Source organism: Piliocolobus tephrosceles, chromosome 1 (assembly GCF_002776525.5).
Source record: "Piliocolobus tephrosceles isolate RC106 chromosome 1, ASM277652v3, whole genome shotgun sequence".
Taxonomy (NCBI): domain Eukaryota; kingdom Metazoa; phylum Chordata; class Mammalia; order Primates; family Cercopithecidae; genus Piliocolobus; species Piliocolobus tephrosceles.
The window spans coordinates 36,636,241-36,653,005 of record NC_045434.1 but is presented as its reverse complement, the minus strand read 5'-3'; the positions used below and the strand labels follow the sequence as shown (position 1 = coordinate 36,653,005).

Below are 16,765 nucleotides of genomic sequence, written 5' to 3'. Positions count from 1 at the left end.
TTTATTTTTTTTGAGGCGGAGTCTTGCTCTGTCGCCCGGACTGGAGTGCAGTGGCCGGATCTCAGCTCACTGCAAGCTCCGCCTCCCGGGTTTATGCCATTCTCCTGCCTCAGCCTCCCGAGTAGCTGGGACTACAGGCGCCCGCCACCTCGCCCAGCTAGTTTTTGTATTTTTAGTAGAGACGGGGTTTCACCGTGTTAGCCAGGATGGTCTCGATCTCCTGACCTCGTGATCCGCCCGTCTCGACCTCCCAAAGTGCTGGGATTACAGGCTTGAGCCACCGCGCCCAGCCAAAACTCTACTACATTAATATCTGCCACTTCTACAAATACTGAATATAAATAATGTCATCTTGAATAGGTAGTGAATCTGTAGTTTAGAAACCTCAGAGCTACTTTTCTAAAACCATTTATTCTTACTTAAATAAGCATCACCAACAAAACAGTATCTTACAAACGTTATTATTAATCCTCGGTGCATAACTCATGCAAGGATGGTTGAAACATTATTCCATTGCTAACAAACGAAAAAGATAAGCCAGTATTGGCAAAGAAACTTGAAGAAAGTCACCAGTAAGTAAGAGATACAGGATAAGAACGCATGTTTCCAAGTATTCAAGTTTATGTCTACTGACAAGTTATTCTCTTGGAAGCAATTTTTCACCAACGTACATAAAAGCAAATATATAAAAACATTAATAAATTTCCACAGAGAAATATGAGACAACATTCTTCAACTGGCCTGACTCAATTATTCTATTCCTAAGAATCAATTCCACACTGAAATATACAAAAAGAATTTTTATCATATATATGATAAACACACATATAAATGACATATGGTATCACACACACACACGAGTCATGCACCACATATGATGTTTTGGTCAATGACAGACTACATATCATATATTGTAAATATATGATAGTGGTCTCAAGATTATAATATTTTTACTACACCTTTTCTATGTTTAGATATACAAATACTTAACATTATGTTACAACTGCATATAGTATTCAGTATAGTAATATACTGTACAGGTATTACACTCTAGGAGCAAGAGGCTATACCATATGGCCTGAGAGTGCAGTAAGGCTACACAATCTAGGTTTGCCTAAGTTCATTCTATGAAGTTCACATAATGATGAAATTGCTTAATGACACATTTCTCAGAGCATATCCTGGATGTTAAGTGATGCATGACTACATATATATGTGTAAATATTTACATAAAGATGTTTATTATAGCATTATTTGCAATTGTGAAATATTTGAGAAAATCTAAATGGCCATCACTAGGGAAACAGTTAAATAAATTATGGTACATCTACTCTTTGAAATATTATATAGTTACTCAAAGAAGAAAGAAGAGCTGTAAATATGGGTGTAGGAAAATTCCATGATTTATAATTGTCTGACAGATGGAAAACAAAAGGGTACAACACATAATCAATTACGAAAACAACAACAACGACAAAAAACAAAGAATAACATTTTTCATGTTTCCTTTACTAAATGTTTACTCTCAAAACTAAAACTGAATTCAAAAAGCAATACACTGGGCCAGGTACAGTGGCTCACACCTGTAATCCCAGCACTTTGGGAAGCTGAGATGGGCAGATCACCTGAGGTCAGAAGTTCGAGATCAGCCTGGCCAACATGGTGAAACCTCGTCTCTACTAAAAAAACAATACAAAAATTAGCCGGGCGTGGTAATGGGCGCCTGTAATCCCAGCTTCTCGGGAGGCTGAGGCAGGAGAATCGCTTGACCCTGGGAGGTGGAGGTTGCAGTGAGCCAAGATCGCACCACTGCACTCCAGCCTGAGTGATGGAGTGACACTCCATCTTAAAAAACAACAACAAAAAAGCAATACACTGAATATGCCTAACTCAATATATTCAATATGGCAATACTCAATATGGTATTAGTCTTCTTCACAATCCTACATAAACCCACCACTGTCTGTCTACATATGTTTCCTAAAGTCAACAAACTCCTTGAAGCCTTTTAGAGTAGAGGCTGTTCAAATATAACACAAATAAAAACTCCTCATGATTAGTCTTACCTGACTGTGTCATAGATAATGACTCATCTGACCAACTATAACAGTGCTGATGGGACTTGATAGGCAGGTGACATTGTCCTCCAGTCCTATGACTTCCTTTGCTAGACTCCTGCTTTGACACAGATGTGCAGCTTTTGGGAAGTGACTGTTCAAACAGAAAACCAAACGGAAACTATTTTGTGATATAATTGTAAAATTCTATTTAAAATTTGAGATACTAGCCATATAAAGATAATATTTACAAAGAATTTAAGAGAACTGTTAGGATCTAAGTGAAAAAAGTTTACAAATTATTCAACCTGGGAGAGCTGATTTTTAAAAAAAGTTTACAAATTATATAAAGGATAAGACCTCAATTTTTTTTTTTTGAAGACATAGAAAAAAATTATAAAAGGGCATGCTTTTAAAAAGTTTTACAATCAATTAGAAGTGATTATTTTGTCAGTGATATTTACCCCTCCCCCAATTCTTTTAATTTTGAAAATACTCAGTATGTACTTTTACAGAAAGGAGAGAGGAAGGGAAGAAGAAAACAGAGCATAAGAAGTTTGCCCACAAGAGAACAAAAGACAAAATTTCTACCCTGACATCAGGTGGAAGTGAGATGCCTGATTTGATTCCTAACTACTATCACTTTCTATCCCTGTGACTTTGGGCAAATTTCCTAGTTTGGGGATTAGAACAGTATCTATAGGATTCTTTCAAGGGTTAAATGAGATAATCCACGTAAGGCACTTGGTAAATACTTTGTAAATAAACACTTAATAAATATTAGCTTTTATTATAAAAACTACTTTAAGATATACTAGTTTTGATTTCCTTGATATATTTTCTTGTGAAAAAAGCTCTAATTTTTAATAGTCAATCAGTTTGTGGCTACTCCGAGCCTCATCAATAATGATGCTAGGTAGAATGTAATTGATTTATAAGAGCTAATAAACTTTTAAGATTGTATAAATACAGTTTGGTTGTAAATTCCTGGAAGGCAGAAATTTACAGAATAATAGATAATGCTACAAGTAAATTATCTATATGTCTAATATTATCATACAATAAATAAGAGACCACTAACATAATTATTATAAGCCTTTAATAAGTCCGGTCACTCTCGCGAGGTCCCACGGAGCAGAGCCGGGAGTGCTGCGGAGTGTGGAAGTCGTTGGAGTCACTTGCCTGTCAGCAGCTCCTGTGTCAGCCCGTCGGCGCCCCTCCCGCTCCAGCCATGCTTTCCGCCCTCGCCCGGCCTGCCAGCGCTGCTCTCCGCCGCAGCTTCAGCACCTCGGCCCAGAACAATGCTAAAGTAGCCGTGCTAGGGGCCTCTGGAGGCATCGGGCAGCCGCTTTCACTTCTCCTGAAGAACAGCCCCTTGGTGAGCCGCCTGACCCTCTACGATATGGCGCACACACCCGGAGTGGCCGCAGATCTGAGCCACATGAAGACCAAAGCCGTTGTGAAAGGCTACCTCGGACCTGAACAGCTGCCTGACTGCCTAAAAGGTTGTGATGTGGTAGTTATTCCGGCCGGAGTCCCCAGAAAACCAGGCATGACCCGGGACGACCTGTTTAACACCAATGCCACGATTGTGGCCACTCTGGCCGCTGCCTGTGCCCAGCACTGCCCAGAAGCCATGATCTGCATCATTGCCAAACCGGTTAACTCCACCATCCCCATCACAGCAGAAGTTTTCAAGAAGCACGGAGTGTACAACCCCAGCAAGATCTTCGGCGTGACGACCCTGGACATCGTCAAAGCCAACACCTTTGTTGCAGAGCTGAAGGGTTTGGATCCAGCTCGAGTCAACGTCCCTGTCATTGGTGGCCATGCCGGGAAGACCATCATCCCCCTGATCTCTCAGTGCACCCCCAAGGTGGACTTTCACCAGGACCAGCTGACGGCGCTCACTGGGCGGATCCAGGAGGCCGGCACGGAGGTGGTCAAGGCTAAAGCCGGAGCAGGCTCTGCCACCCTCTCCATGGCGTATGCCGGCGCCCGCTTCGTCTTCTCCCTTGTGGATGCAATGAATGGAAAGGAAGGTGTTGTGGAATGTTCCTTCGTTAAGTCACAGGAAACGGAATGTACCTACTTCTCCACGCCACTGCTGCTTGGGAAAAAGGGCATCGAGAAGAACCTGGGCATTGGCCAAGTCTCCTCTTTTGAGGAGAAGATGATCTCGGAAGCCATTCCTGAGCTGAAGGCCTCCATCAAGAAGGGGGAAGATTTCGTGAAGACCCTGAAGTGAGCCCCCGTGACGGGCGGCCAGTTTCCTTAATTTATAAAGGCATCATGTCACTGCAAAGCTGTTGCAGATAACCTTTGTATTTTAATTTGCTTTGGTGATGATTACTGTATTAACATCATCATGCCTTCCAAATTGTGGGTGACTCGATGGACACATCAATAAAAGCCGTCCTTGATTTAAAAAAAAAAAAAAAAGCCTTTAATAACCTAAAAATGCTGATTTCAAGTATGTGCACAAGGACACTGAAATATTTTTTAACATAATATTGAATAGGCTCTTCAATGAATAAAAAATGTTCTTCTGGCCGGGCACAGTGGCTCACGCCTGTAATCCCAGCACTTTGGGAGGCCGAGGTGGGAGGATCACCTGAGGTCGGGAGTTTGAGACCAGCCTGACCAACATGGAGAAACCCTGTCTCTACTAAAAATACAAAATTAGCTGGGCATAGTGGTGCATGACTGTAATCCCAGCTACTCAGAAGGCTGAAGCAGGAGAATTGCTTAAACCCACGAGGCGGAGGTTGCAGTGAGCAGAGATTGTGCCACTGCACTCCAGCCTGGGCAAAAAGAGCGAAACTCCATCTCAGAAAAAAAATGTGTTTCTTCTAGATCTTCTAGGTGCTGTAACATACATGAACCTGATTGACTTTTCAATGGGGAAATAAAATTAATTCTTTCCATCACAATAAAAATGGAAGACTCTAACAAAGAATATTCCATTCTGAATTTGGGCAGATCTTTTTTTTAAACATAAAGAGGCTTTAACAATGTCTGTGTATACTTTAGTATACCACAGTATACTAAATATTTAATATTGTTATGCTAATTATTTGCTATATTTAAAAAAAATAGTTAAGTTTCTATCTGGAGTTTTTACCAGCTAGTTTTTTTTTTCTATAAAGTACACAATTAAGGACAATATAGAAAATCTTAGTCTAATAATGGCCATTATCTTAATTTAAAATCAATAACTGTTTCAGGCCTGCCTTTAAGAGGTTAAACCATTACTTTTATTCTACGAGTTATACAGAATTTATTAATTCAGTTACAGTAAAAGTACTCTGGTGTGGTTTAAGATCTTACTGTTTTTGTTATGTGAAAAAACAAACTTCAGAAAGAACTTGTGTTGTTCCCACAAATTGTTTTTCATAAAGACTTTAGAAGTTCCTATTCACTCAATATTAACAGACTTGATAGCAAATGATTTTATAACCTCCACTAACGCCAAAATTCATATATTTGTAAATGAAAAGCTTTATTTCTTTTCATTTACATTTCTATTCTATTCAAATGCTATGTCCTATATGTCACAAATATGGTGACAGTTAACACTGTCATTAACAATAATAATATAACTGCTAATATACCTTTTAGACAGCTTTTTTCCAGAGAATCTTTAAGATATAAATATACATTAACTTACATGTTTACTAGGAGAGGTAGAAGATTCTAGTTCCTGTGAACAAACCATTTCTTCAGTAAGTATACTGTGATCTGGAGTTCCTGGCTGTTCCTGTCCAATAGACTCAGATGGTACATACTCAACAGCAGGGCTGCCTAATTCTTCTGGAATGGAGCTTTCACTGTTTAGATGAGAGTACAGAGGTACTGGAGATTCCTCTTCACTTGCTATTTCTAGAAAGAGAGGGTGAAAACAAGAAAAAAATATACAATCTTGGTCAATGGGAAAATTATACTGATAAACATTGTTTTTAGCATATTATTACTCGTTGCATTTTTGCCTCCCACAAACAGGAGAGTCATACCTTTCACAGATGCACAGATCTATTTCTGGGTTATCTGTTTCACAGTCTATTTGTCTCTCTCTGTGCAAATGTATTATTTTAACCACTACAACTTAGAAGTCTTGATATATGGTAAAGTAAGTTTCCGCATTTTGTGGTTCGTCTTTGCTTTTTGGTCTTTGTTCTTTCATGCAATTTTTTTTTTTTTTTTTAGATGGCATTCTGTTCTTGTTGCCCAGGATGGAGTGCAGTGGCATGATCTTGGCTCACTGTAACCTCTGCTTCCTGGGTTCAAGTGATTCTCCTGCCTCAGCCTCCCAAGTAGCTGGGATTACAGGCACATGCCACCACACCCAGCTAATTTTTGTCTTTTTAGGAGAGACGGGGTTTCACCATAGTGGCCAGGCTTGTCTCCAACTCTGACCTCAGGTGATCCATCCACCTCGGCCTCCCAAAGTGCTGGGATTACAGGTGTGAGCCACCATGCCCGGCCTCATATAAATTTTTTAATGAGCTTGTCAAAGGTTTCCTATGAAGAAACTTTGCTGTGTTTCTGATGTAAATAGTCTTGAATCTACAGATCAGTTTAAGGAGAATTAGTATCTTATGACACTGAATCTATGAATATGGAATAATGTTCCATTTATTTTGGCTTTTTTTTTTTTTTTTACTTTTTGAGACAGGGTCTTGCTTTGTCACCCAGGCTGGAGTGCAGTAGCATGAACAGGGCTCACTGCAGCCTCGACCTCCCAGGAACAAGCAATCCTCCTGCCTCTGCCTCCTAAGTAGCTGGAACTACAGGCCTGTGCCACCATGCCCGGCTAATATTTCTGTAGAGGCAGTGTTTGGTCATGTTGCCCAGGCTTGTCATGAACTCTTGAGCTTAAGCAATGTGCATGCCTCAGCCTCCCAAAGTGTTGGGATTACAGGCATAAGCCACTGTGCCCAGGCTGTTTTAGTTTTCTTTAACGTCTCCTAATAAAATTCTAAATTTTTCTATATAAAGATCTTGTACACTTTTTGTTAAATTTATTCCTAGGTACTTCATATTTTTTGTTTCTATTATATATTGTTTCTATTTGTATCTTTTTTAAAAAATATTTTTCTAATCAATTTTTGATCTATAGACATGCAATTGAATTTTGTATATGAATTTTATAACCAGAAACCTTGTTAAGCTCACTTATTAATTGTAATAATTAACATGTAAATTCTGGATTATCTATGTGTGTAGCTTTATTAACTGTAAGTAACAAGAATTTTGCTTCTTCTCACTCCTTATAGCTTTTAATTCTTTTTCTAGCCTTAAATGTACTGTGTAGGACCTCTACACAATGCTGAACAGAGCTAAAAATAAGCATCTTTGTCTTATCTCCAAATCCAAAGGAACTTTCTGTATTTTATCATTAAGTATGGTATCTATTATAGGTTTGGTTTTTTGTTTTTGTTAACACCCTTTATCGGGTAAAGAAAGTTCCTTTCTACGGCTACTTTGATCTGAGGTTTATTTATTTTATCACAAATGCTTTTTATTTTTATGTAGTCATTTTTTTTTTTTTTGAGACAGAGTCTCACTCTATCACCCAGGTTGGAGTGCAGTGGTATGATCTTAGCTCACTGTAACCTCTGCCTCCTGGGCTCAGGTGATTTTCATGTCTCAGCCTCCTGAGTAGCTGGGACCACAGGTGCGTGCCACCATGCTCAACTAATTTTTTTATTTTTGGTAGAGACAGGGTTTTACCATGTTGGTCAGGCTGGTCTCGAACTCCTGGGTTCAAGTGATCCACCAACCTCAGCCTCCCAAAGTGTTGGGATTACAGGCGTATGTCACTGAGTCTGGCCCACAAATGCTTTTTAAATTTTATCAAATGCCTTTCTGAATCCATTGCGATGATCAATTCTTCTCCTTTAATCTGGGTAAGGTAATTCACCACATTATCAACTGTTTAATGTGTGCTAATCCCACTCTGTCATTAAGTATTAGGATTTGCATATACAGTTGAACTTGGTGTACTAATACATACTTCAGGATAGATAGGTAAGATTGGCCTTTCCTTTTCTGATACTGTCCTTCTATGGACATAATATCAAACTTATATACTAGCCTCATAAAATGAGTTGAGAAATGTCTCTTTTTTTATTCTACGGAAAAGTAAAGGATTATAATACCGTGTTTCCCCCCCACTTTTAATCTAGTATACTGGTAAAGATGGATGAGATCTATGTAAAAAGATGCCTAGTTACTGGGGTACAATTCCTTTACTGGTGAAAGAATCAGGAGGGTTCTCTTATCTTACTGAGTAAGCTTTGGTAAGTTGTATTTTTTAGAAGAATTTAGCCATTTCTTCTAAGTTTTCAAGTTTGTATTGGAATAAAGTTATTACAATTTTTTGTTTTTTTCTTGAGAGACAGAGTCTCGCTGTTGCCAGGCTGTAGTGCAGTGGTGCGATCTCGGCTCACTGCGACCTCCACCTCCTGGGTTCAAGTAATTCTCCTGCCTCAGTCTCCTGAGTAGCTGGGATTACAGGTGCGTGCCACCACATCCAGCTAATTTCTTTTGTATTTTAGTAGAGATGGGGTTTCACTGTGTTGCTCAGGCTGGTCTCGAACTCCTGAGCTCAGGCAATCCACCTGCCTCAGCCTCCCAAAGTGCGAGGATTACAGTCGTGAGCCACCATGCCTGGCCACAATTTTTTTTTGTCTTTCTAATTTCTCCAGCATTTGTGGTTATATCATCTTTCTCATCATTTGCATCACCTCAATCATCTGCATTTTAATTACAATTTTATTTTATTTTTAGAGACAGAGTCTCACTCTGACACACAGGCTGGAGCACAGTGGGGTGATCATAGCTCTCTATAACCTTGACCTCTTGGGCTCAAGCAAGCCTCTCGCCTCAGTAGCTAGGACTATAGGTATGTACCCCCATACCCAGCTAACTTTTTAATTTTTTGTAGAATCGGGGTCTGCTGTGTCATCCAGGGTGGTCTTGAACTCCTGGCCTCAAGCGATCCTCTGGCCTTGGCCTTCCAAAGTGTTCGGATTACAGGCATGAGCCACTGCACCCAGCCTCGCATTTTTAAAAGTAATGAAATATATCTTTCAATTATGTTAGGCTTTAGTTTGTAGTGTGAACAGAATTAGTATTTATTACCTTTCCGTTCTGTTCTCTGGTCCTCCAGTTCTTTCTTAGGAGTTTTGGGTTTTATTAATTCTTTGTCCCAGGCAGCCAAAGCTTGTTTTTCCATTTGACGAATTTCTGCTTCTTCTGCATCTAAACGTCGCTTCCACTCTAGGAGCTCCTCTGCATGTTGTCGCCGTTGCATTAATTTTTGCTCCCGCTTTGTCAGAAACCTATGGTCACACCATGGAGAACAGTTTGAGAGAACAAATCTATAGGCAGAGATCACTTTGAGAGCTCTATCACTCACCACCTTATCAACAAGCTGTGCAAAAGCAGAACATTCATACTACTCTTCTCTCTGAAAAAAGCTTGAGATAATATAAGCTTTCGTGAGTTAACTTATTCAGAAAATGAGGGAATTTATGTTTTACTTGCAATGGTTTGTAAAGTTAGCAAAGGAAAAATAGCAGTATATTCAGAAAAAAAAACCTTCAGAATACCTAGACAACCATAATTGATAATGTTTATATTTATATATTCATTTTTTGTAGGTTATTCTTTTCCATAACAGAAGAGGTAAGGAATTTATTCTGAAGGCTAAAACCAGAAAACACACAAAACCCGAAACAACAAATACCAAAAATAATAAAAAACAAACCCAAAAGCCCCAAAACAAGCAAGCAAACAAAAAACATGTTCATGTCCCTTTTTTACTTTTATTTTAAAGTTCTGCCTGGTTTTGTTTCAGGTCTAATGAGTTTTGTTTCTTCCATTACCTAAGAGATGCAATGTCAAGTGGTAAATCTTTTTTTCATGGAGAGAACATCGAGTACCACAGTCCATGTTTTATGCATATAAACCTAACTATTTATTTACTTAAGTAAAGGGATGCATCAAATTCTCAATTTAATCTGATTTCTGAACTTAAATAGCCAATGATACCTTAGGCCCAAAGGGTTAGGAGAAATTACTGAGTTAGGAAAAATTACTTAGCTTAGAGGCTACTAATAAACCATCTTCGAATGTAGATGCCACGACTAAATAAAATGTGGGCTGCTCACATTACTAGTGTTATATCTATAGTGGTAGCTAACCGACAAAAATGCATACATGTATCGCACAAACACTAAAAAGCACAAGAACTGTCACTCTACTTCTTGAGCAATCATCATGTCAAATTAATGTGGAAACAAAAGGTAAAATTTATGGGACATTTGACAAGAGGCCTCCAGGCTGTTAAAAAAAACAAGAGAGAGAGAGAGAAAAAAAGCAAACAAAACAAACAAAAAGAACAGAGCATGCTCTATCAAAGAGTGCACTGAAAAAGGTGCAAAGTTACCTGACCAACTGGTTGTAGATATACAGCTGGAATTTGGGATGAAGGTTGGGAAAACAGACACTGAGAGAGGCCCAGTGATGAGACGTAAAGACAGAGAAGAAGTAGTGAACAGGAGAGCAGTGTCTACAAAATAAGGAGGAAGATTTTAAAACCAAGAGATCAAGAGGCAGAAAGAATGAGAAAAGGAAAGCGTAAGAGCTGAGTGAAGAAATTTTAATATGCTTCCTGAAGAACATTATAAGCGACTCAGTTAAAGCAGGCATTACACTCTGTGTGACATTTTTAAAAGTGTATTTTTATAGATCTTACCAATGATTCCTGAATAAACATGCCTTTCTTCTCAAATGTTGCTTAACCACCATCTATATTTTCAGTTAAATTTACTTATTTGTGAGTAAAGTAATAAGAAGTACATTGTGGGACTAAATTAGTTTTCAATTAAGCTTTAACAGACAGTACAACAATTATGGCCATGAACCTAGTATATCAACAACTCTATACACATACGTAATCCTCAGCAAGTGATTTTTAATCTGTACCTCGTCATGTATTTTAAAATACTACATTTGCCTTATTTAACCTTACCATCACAATCTAGCTTGAAAATAATACAATTTAGTAAACTGATTTATATAAAAATACCTTGTTCACCTCTATAATATAAAACTTACTGCTAAGAGGACCTACTGGAGGTATCTTGCTTTATATCTAACAAAGGCCCACTTAATTAATAATATTGAAATACAATACCCATTCTATAAGATATCAGGATGCATAATTAATAAAGTGAGCTAGTCCCAATAAATACTGTCAGTAGAAAAAAAAACTGATATGGATAGCTCAAGCATAAGGTTAAAGGTAAGAAGAACATTCCATTTTATAGTTACAAAAGCAGGAAAAAAACCCCACATTTTCTTCTTTTGTAATAGTAAATAGATCTGTGCGTGTGTGAATGGATTAAAAAGTCTAGTAGTACCCTTGGAAAGGTTAATTCTCTTTGACAGAGCATGCTCCTGTTCACATGCACACAACAATAACTTGTAGATCAAGGTAACATTTATTGCCTTGGAAGGGCAAGGAGTAATATAGTATGTTATAGAAGTGAGAAAATCTAGGTATAAATCCAGCGATTCATTTGGATTTTAAAAATTATGTATAATCTTGCCTATGTGTATTTTTTGATAACAGACTATTTCAATGTCTGTTTCGTCACATATAACTCAGCATTTCATTTCCCCTTCACTTACACACACACACACACACACACACACGCAAAAACACACACATTCATACCTGGATTGCCTTGATTTTCTGCATTGAAGTTCAAGAAAAACATTTTTGCTAAATTTCAAGTTAAGACATTACAATCTTCCTTGCCATTCTTTATGAACGTACAATAAACTTATTTTGATGCCAATTATCAAAATATTATGCAAAACAAAGGCACTTGGCAAAAGGCTCAAAAATCTATTCATAACATTCAAATATCACCCACCCTCTTAAATGTATAACTGCTAAATGCATGCATGACCTAGTACAAAAAGTAAAATAATATTGGAACATGTGAAATAAACTTTAAAAATATGCAATTTAAACTTTTTCTCTAGCCCAACACAGAGAACAATAATTTTCCTCTATTAAAGATTAAGCATATTCAAAAGCTCTAGTTTAGGAATGAGGAACGAAATAACTAACTAATAGAAAATGAAAATAAAATAGTTTTAAAAAGTGTAAGAAAAGTTTAACTTAAAGTTAGAACTTCTTTCCATAAACATGTTCCTTATTAAATATAAATACATTCTATAAGGAGTGCCCTTTAAACGTTGAATAAAGTTGAGATAAAAGAGCATTACTTCACAATAGAATAAATAATCCTTCAAGATGCTATACAGGAAAGAAATAAAAACTGTGAATGATGGAGACATAAATGCCGACTAATACAAAATGCTTTTGATTGATGTCAAGGCATTGCCCCAACAAGTCCTCTGATGGTAACGGAACACTGGACAAGAATAAGATATACAACAGATTTAGTCTAGTATGGAAATCATTAAGTTTTTTAAATGTTTGAACTTAAGGAATTAATGAGTACTTAATTAGCTCTTTTCTTTTTTTTGAGACGGAGTCTTGCTGTGTTGCCCAGGATGGAGTGCAGTGGCACCATCTCGGTTCACTGCAACCTCCACCTCCCGGGTTCAGCGATTCTCCTGCCCCAGTCTCTGAAGTAGCTGGGATTAAAGGCACCTGCCACCATGCCCGGCTAATTTTTGTATTTTTTTTTTTAGTAGAGACTGGGTTTCACCATGTTGGCCAGGCTGGTCTTGAACTCCTGACCTCAGGTGATCCACCTGCCTTAGCCTCCCAAAGTGCTGGGATTACAGGCCTGCGCCGCTGTGCCCAGCTTAATTCACTTTTTAAATTTTTGTTTCTTTTTTTGAGATGGAGTTTCACTCGTGTTGCCCAGACTGGTGTGCAATGGTGCAATCTCAGCTCACTGCAATCTCCGTCTCCCGAGTTCAAGAGATTCTCCTGCCTCAGCCTCTTGAGTAGCTGGGATTACAGGCATGCACCACCACGCCCGGCTAATTTTTTGCATTTTTAGTAGAGACGGGGTTTTACCATGTGGACCAGGCTGGTCTTCAACTCCTGACCTCAGGTGATCCACCCACCTCGACCTCCCAAAGTAGTGGGATTACAGGCATGAGCCACTGTGCCTGGCTTTTTTTTTTTTTTTTTTTTTTTTGAGGCGGAGTCTTGCTCTGTCGCCCAGGCTGGAGTGCAGTGGCCGGATCTCGGCTCACTGCAAACTCCGCCTCCCAGGTTCACGCCATTCTCCTGCCTCAGCCTCCCGAGTAGCTGGGCCTACAGGTGCCCGCCACCTCGCCCGGCTAGTTTTTTGTATTTTTTAGTAGAGACGGGGTTTCACTGTGTTAGCCAGGATGGTCTCGATCTCCAGACCTCGTGATCCGCCCGTCTCGGCCTCCCAAAGTGCTGGGATTACAGACTTGAGCCACCGCGCCCGGCAGTGCCTGGCTTAATTCACTTTTTTTTTTTTTTTTGGAGATAGAGTCTTGCTCTGTCGCCATGCTGGAGTGCAATGGTGCGATCTTGGCTCACTGCAACCTCCGACTCCCTGGTTCAAGCAATTCTCCTGCCTCAGCCTCTGGAGTAGCTGGGATTACAGGCACGTGCCACCATGCCCAGCTAATTTTTATATTTTTGGCAGAGACAGGGTTTCACCATGTTGGCCAGGATGGTCTCGATTTCCTAACCTCGTGATCTGCCCGCTTTGGCCTCCCAAAGTGCTGGGATTACAGGCGTGAGCCACCGTGCTTGGCCTTAATTCACTTTTTTTTTTTTTTTTTTTTGAGACGGAGTCTCGCTCTGTGGCCCAGGCTGGAGTGCAGTGGCTGGATCTCAGCTCACTGCAAGCTCCGCCTCCCGGGTTTACGCCATTTTCCCGCCTCAGCCTCCCAAGTAGCTGGGACTACAGGCGCCCGCCACCTCGCCCGGCTAGTTTTTTGTATTTTTTTAGTAGAGACGGGGTTTCACCGTGTTAGCCAGGATGGTCTTGATCTCCTGACCTCGTGATCCGCCCGTCTCGGCCTCCCAAAGTGCTGGGATTACAGGCTTCAGCCACCGCGCCCGGCCTCTTAATTCACTTTTAAAGTCACACTTTCACATTCTGAACTTGCTCTGTACAGCTATTCAACTCCAGTAATTAGCCATCTAGCGCTTTGCTAATTTCAACAAAATACTATTTAGAAGGATCAGTTTCTAATGAAGATAACTTTAAGTCACCAATTTAGGTTTTAAAAAATCTATGAGGTTGAAAGCAGATATGCTAACTTAACTTTGACTTTAGCTAGCTGAACTCTGGAAAACAAGGTTCTAGTTTCAGCTCTGCCATTCTGCTGTGTGTGTGACCTGGGGAAAGTTATATAAACTCTGTGGGCCTCAATTTCTTCATGTAAAACAAAGGGACTATATTTTATGGTTTCTCTAAGAGCCCTTCTAATTTTAACATTTTATGACTCTCCATTGGACTATTTCCACTTATTTTGTACCTCAAAAGACTGTCAGACCATGTGACTGCTAGACCATGTGATGTAGGTGAGAACTTTTGTTGCCCACTGAGCTGATATAATTGTGGCCTGATTCTAATAGATTATAAAATCATTCTATAATTTGAATAAAATTATAATCTAAATTTTAAATAGAACTCCTATGTCTAAAAATCCTTTCATTATAAAAGATATCAAAAACAAACAAAATCTTAATACCTTCACAAAAGAAACATTTACAGTTCTGTATTTGTTTAGGATGTTACTGTGCTTCCATTATTATTAGTTACTCCACTGGAATACCAAGGAGTCCATGGACACCCTGGAATTGCATGTAAGATTGTATATATGTGTGTATATGCATTTTTCTGAGGCAAGGTTCCAAAACATTCATCTGATTTACAAGTGAACTCAAGATCCCCAAAAAGTTAAGAATCACTGCTGTATTTGTACTGATCTTGAAGAAAATCACTGCTGCTTTATTAATGAATCCTTAGGCAATGCCATGTATCTCCAAACTACTGAGACTACCTAGCTAAACTAAAACATTACTTTTTACTCTTCCCAAAACAAAACTCACAAAAAAACTTAATACCTTAAATCATTTTATTCCTTCTGGGTTTTTAATTCTATTACTGTTATAATTAAAAATGGAGCATAGTGCTTTACATTTTAAAACGGATTCTTTTGAGTATTTTAGCATCTTTAATAATAAAAAAACAGGAGGACAAATGAGGATACAGACAGTTCTGACCAAAAAGAAAATGTAGCTTAGGTATGATTTTCTAGAGCAAAATCTATTCTATTACTTAAAATTATCTAATAATTTACATACACCTAAGTAAACAAAATAATACAGCACATTATTCCTGACCTAGGAATTCTCGCAGAGAATAAAAACAAAGTATCAGACTATCAGGATTTATTCAGCTACTATATGTAGACTAGAATGTTATCTAAGAAAATTCTATTCAATTTAAGGCAATGCTATTTAACATTATTATTTAAAACAATCTAATTAAAATATCTCCTTTAATGGAATATCAAAAGCCTTCTCTTGAACATCCTTCATTTTAAAAATTCATATTAATGGTGAAGATTTCGACATTGATCAGACAATAAATACTTTTGGACAGAGAAATGTCATAAAACATTTATCTGCTTAACTTTTTGATCAATCATTTAAAACCAAATACATTAATTTTTCTCCTTTAACAGTTTTGTAAGCCAACTGGGAAGTGTACAAAGAGTATTTAAAATGTTTTGTGACTAAAGGTTTCATCTTTCTATGCTACCTTGGTCTGCAATGAATGACCAAACCAAAAAATAGCTATATACTTTCTGCCCCTTCTTTTGATGTTTGAAAGTACTTACTAATTCAACAATATATTTAACTCCCTCAGGAGGCTGAGTGGGGAGGATCACTCATACCCAGGAGTTTGAATTCAACCCTATCGTGGGCAACATAGTGAGACTCTTAAAAAAAGTACACTCATCCATGAAAATGTCCTTGACATATATCACACTGTCAGTAAGAATTTCTCTTTTCTGAACTTCCTTAGCAATTGATCTAGATATACTTCTCTATATGAACCTGCCCCTCATTCTTTTTTCCGTCTACACTCTAAGCTTGAGAACAGGGTTTAAGTCTGATTTATCTTGGTACCCCTCAGAACTTAGCATACTCACACATTAATCAATAAACAATTGCTGAGACAGTAAGTGTATAATTAATAAATAATATGGAAGAAGAAGCTACTGTTAACGAATGAAAGAAAAAATGCAGTGTCCTATTTTAAGTAATGAAACACTTAAAGATGAGGAAAAAACACCATTCTTTCAGTGTTTCGCTTGTTCCATAAACAGGAAGAGTCAATCGGGGTGTTTTTTCATGAATATCTGTTTCATGTTTATAGGCAATCCACTTAAATTGTAAATAATATCCCTTGCAGTAATAAAACTCAGATTTCACTTACCAATATAACCAAAAACACTGAGAGCTATTCAGTTCATGGCTTAGATCAACTGTATGTCTTTTGCAAACATGTTTTCATTATTATTAATGTCTTTCACATTTTGAATATTATTTTTTCCTTTTAATATACTGATAAGGCCGGGCGCGGTGGCTCAAGCCTGTAATCCCAGCACTTTGGGAGGCCGAGACGGGCGGATCACGAGGTCAGGAGATC

The 16,765-nt window shown here is 38.4% G+C and overlaps 2 protein-coding genes across 5 annotated transcripts in view; one reads left to right on the top strand and one right to left on the bottom strand.

Annotated features, from left to right (window-relative positions):
• The window catches only part of CEP350 (centrosomal protein 350), a 163,246-nt gene that overhangs the window by 31,528 nt on the left and 114,953 nt on the right, over positions 1-16,765 (bottom strand). For all 4 annotated transcript variants that reach the window (XM_023194268.3, XM_023194269.3, XM_023194270.3 and 1 more), the window contains 3 exons: positions 9,204-9,403; positions 5,728-5,939; positions 2,067-2,211 (listed from right to left, as the gene is read on the bottom strand). In XM_023194268.3, the coding sequence (XP_023050036.2) occupies positions 2,067-2,211; positions 5,728-5,939; positions 9,204-9,403 (557 nt within the window). The remainder of the gene's footprint in view (positions 1-2,066; positions 2,212-5,727; positions 5,940-9,203; positions 9,404-16,765) is intronic.
• Positions 3,169-4,500, top strand: LOC111527791 (malate dehydrogenase, mitochondrial). Its single transcript, XM_023194271.3, has one exon. The coding sequence runs from the start codon at positions 3,289-3,291 to the stop codon at positions 4,303-4,305; it is 1,017 nt and encodes a 338-aa protein (XP_023050039.1). The 5' UTR covers positions 3,169-3,288; the 3' UTR covers positions 4,306-4,500.

What these genes read in the sequence shown, in the direction of transcription:
- LOC111527791 (XM_023194271.3), top strand. Translation starts at nt 3,289, where the DNA reads ATGCTTTCCGCCCTCGCCCGGCCTGCCAGCGCTGCTCTCCGCCGCAGC.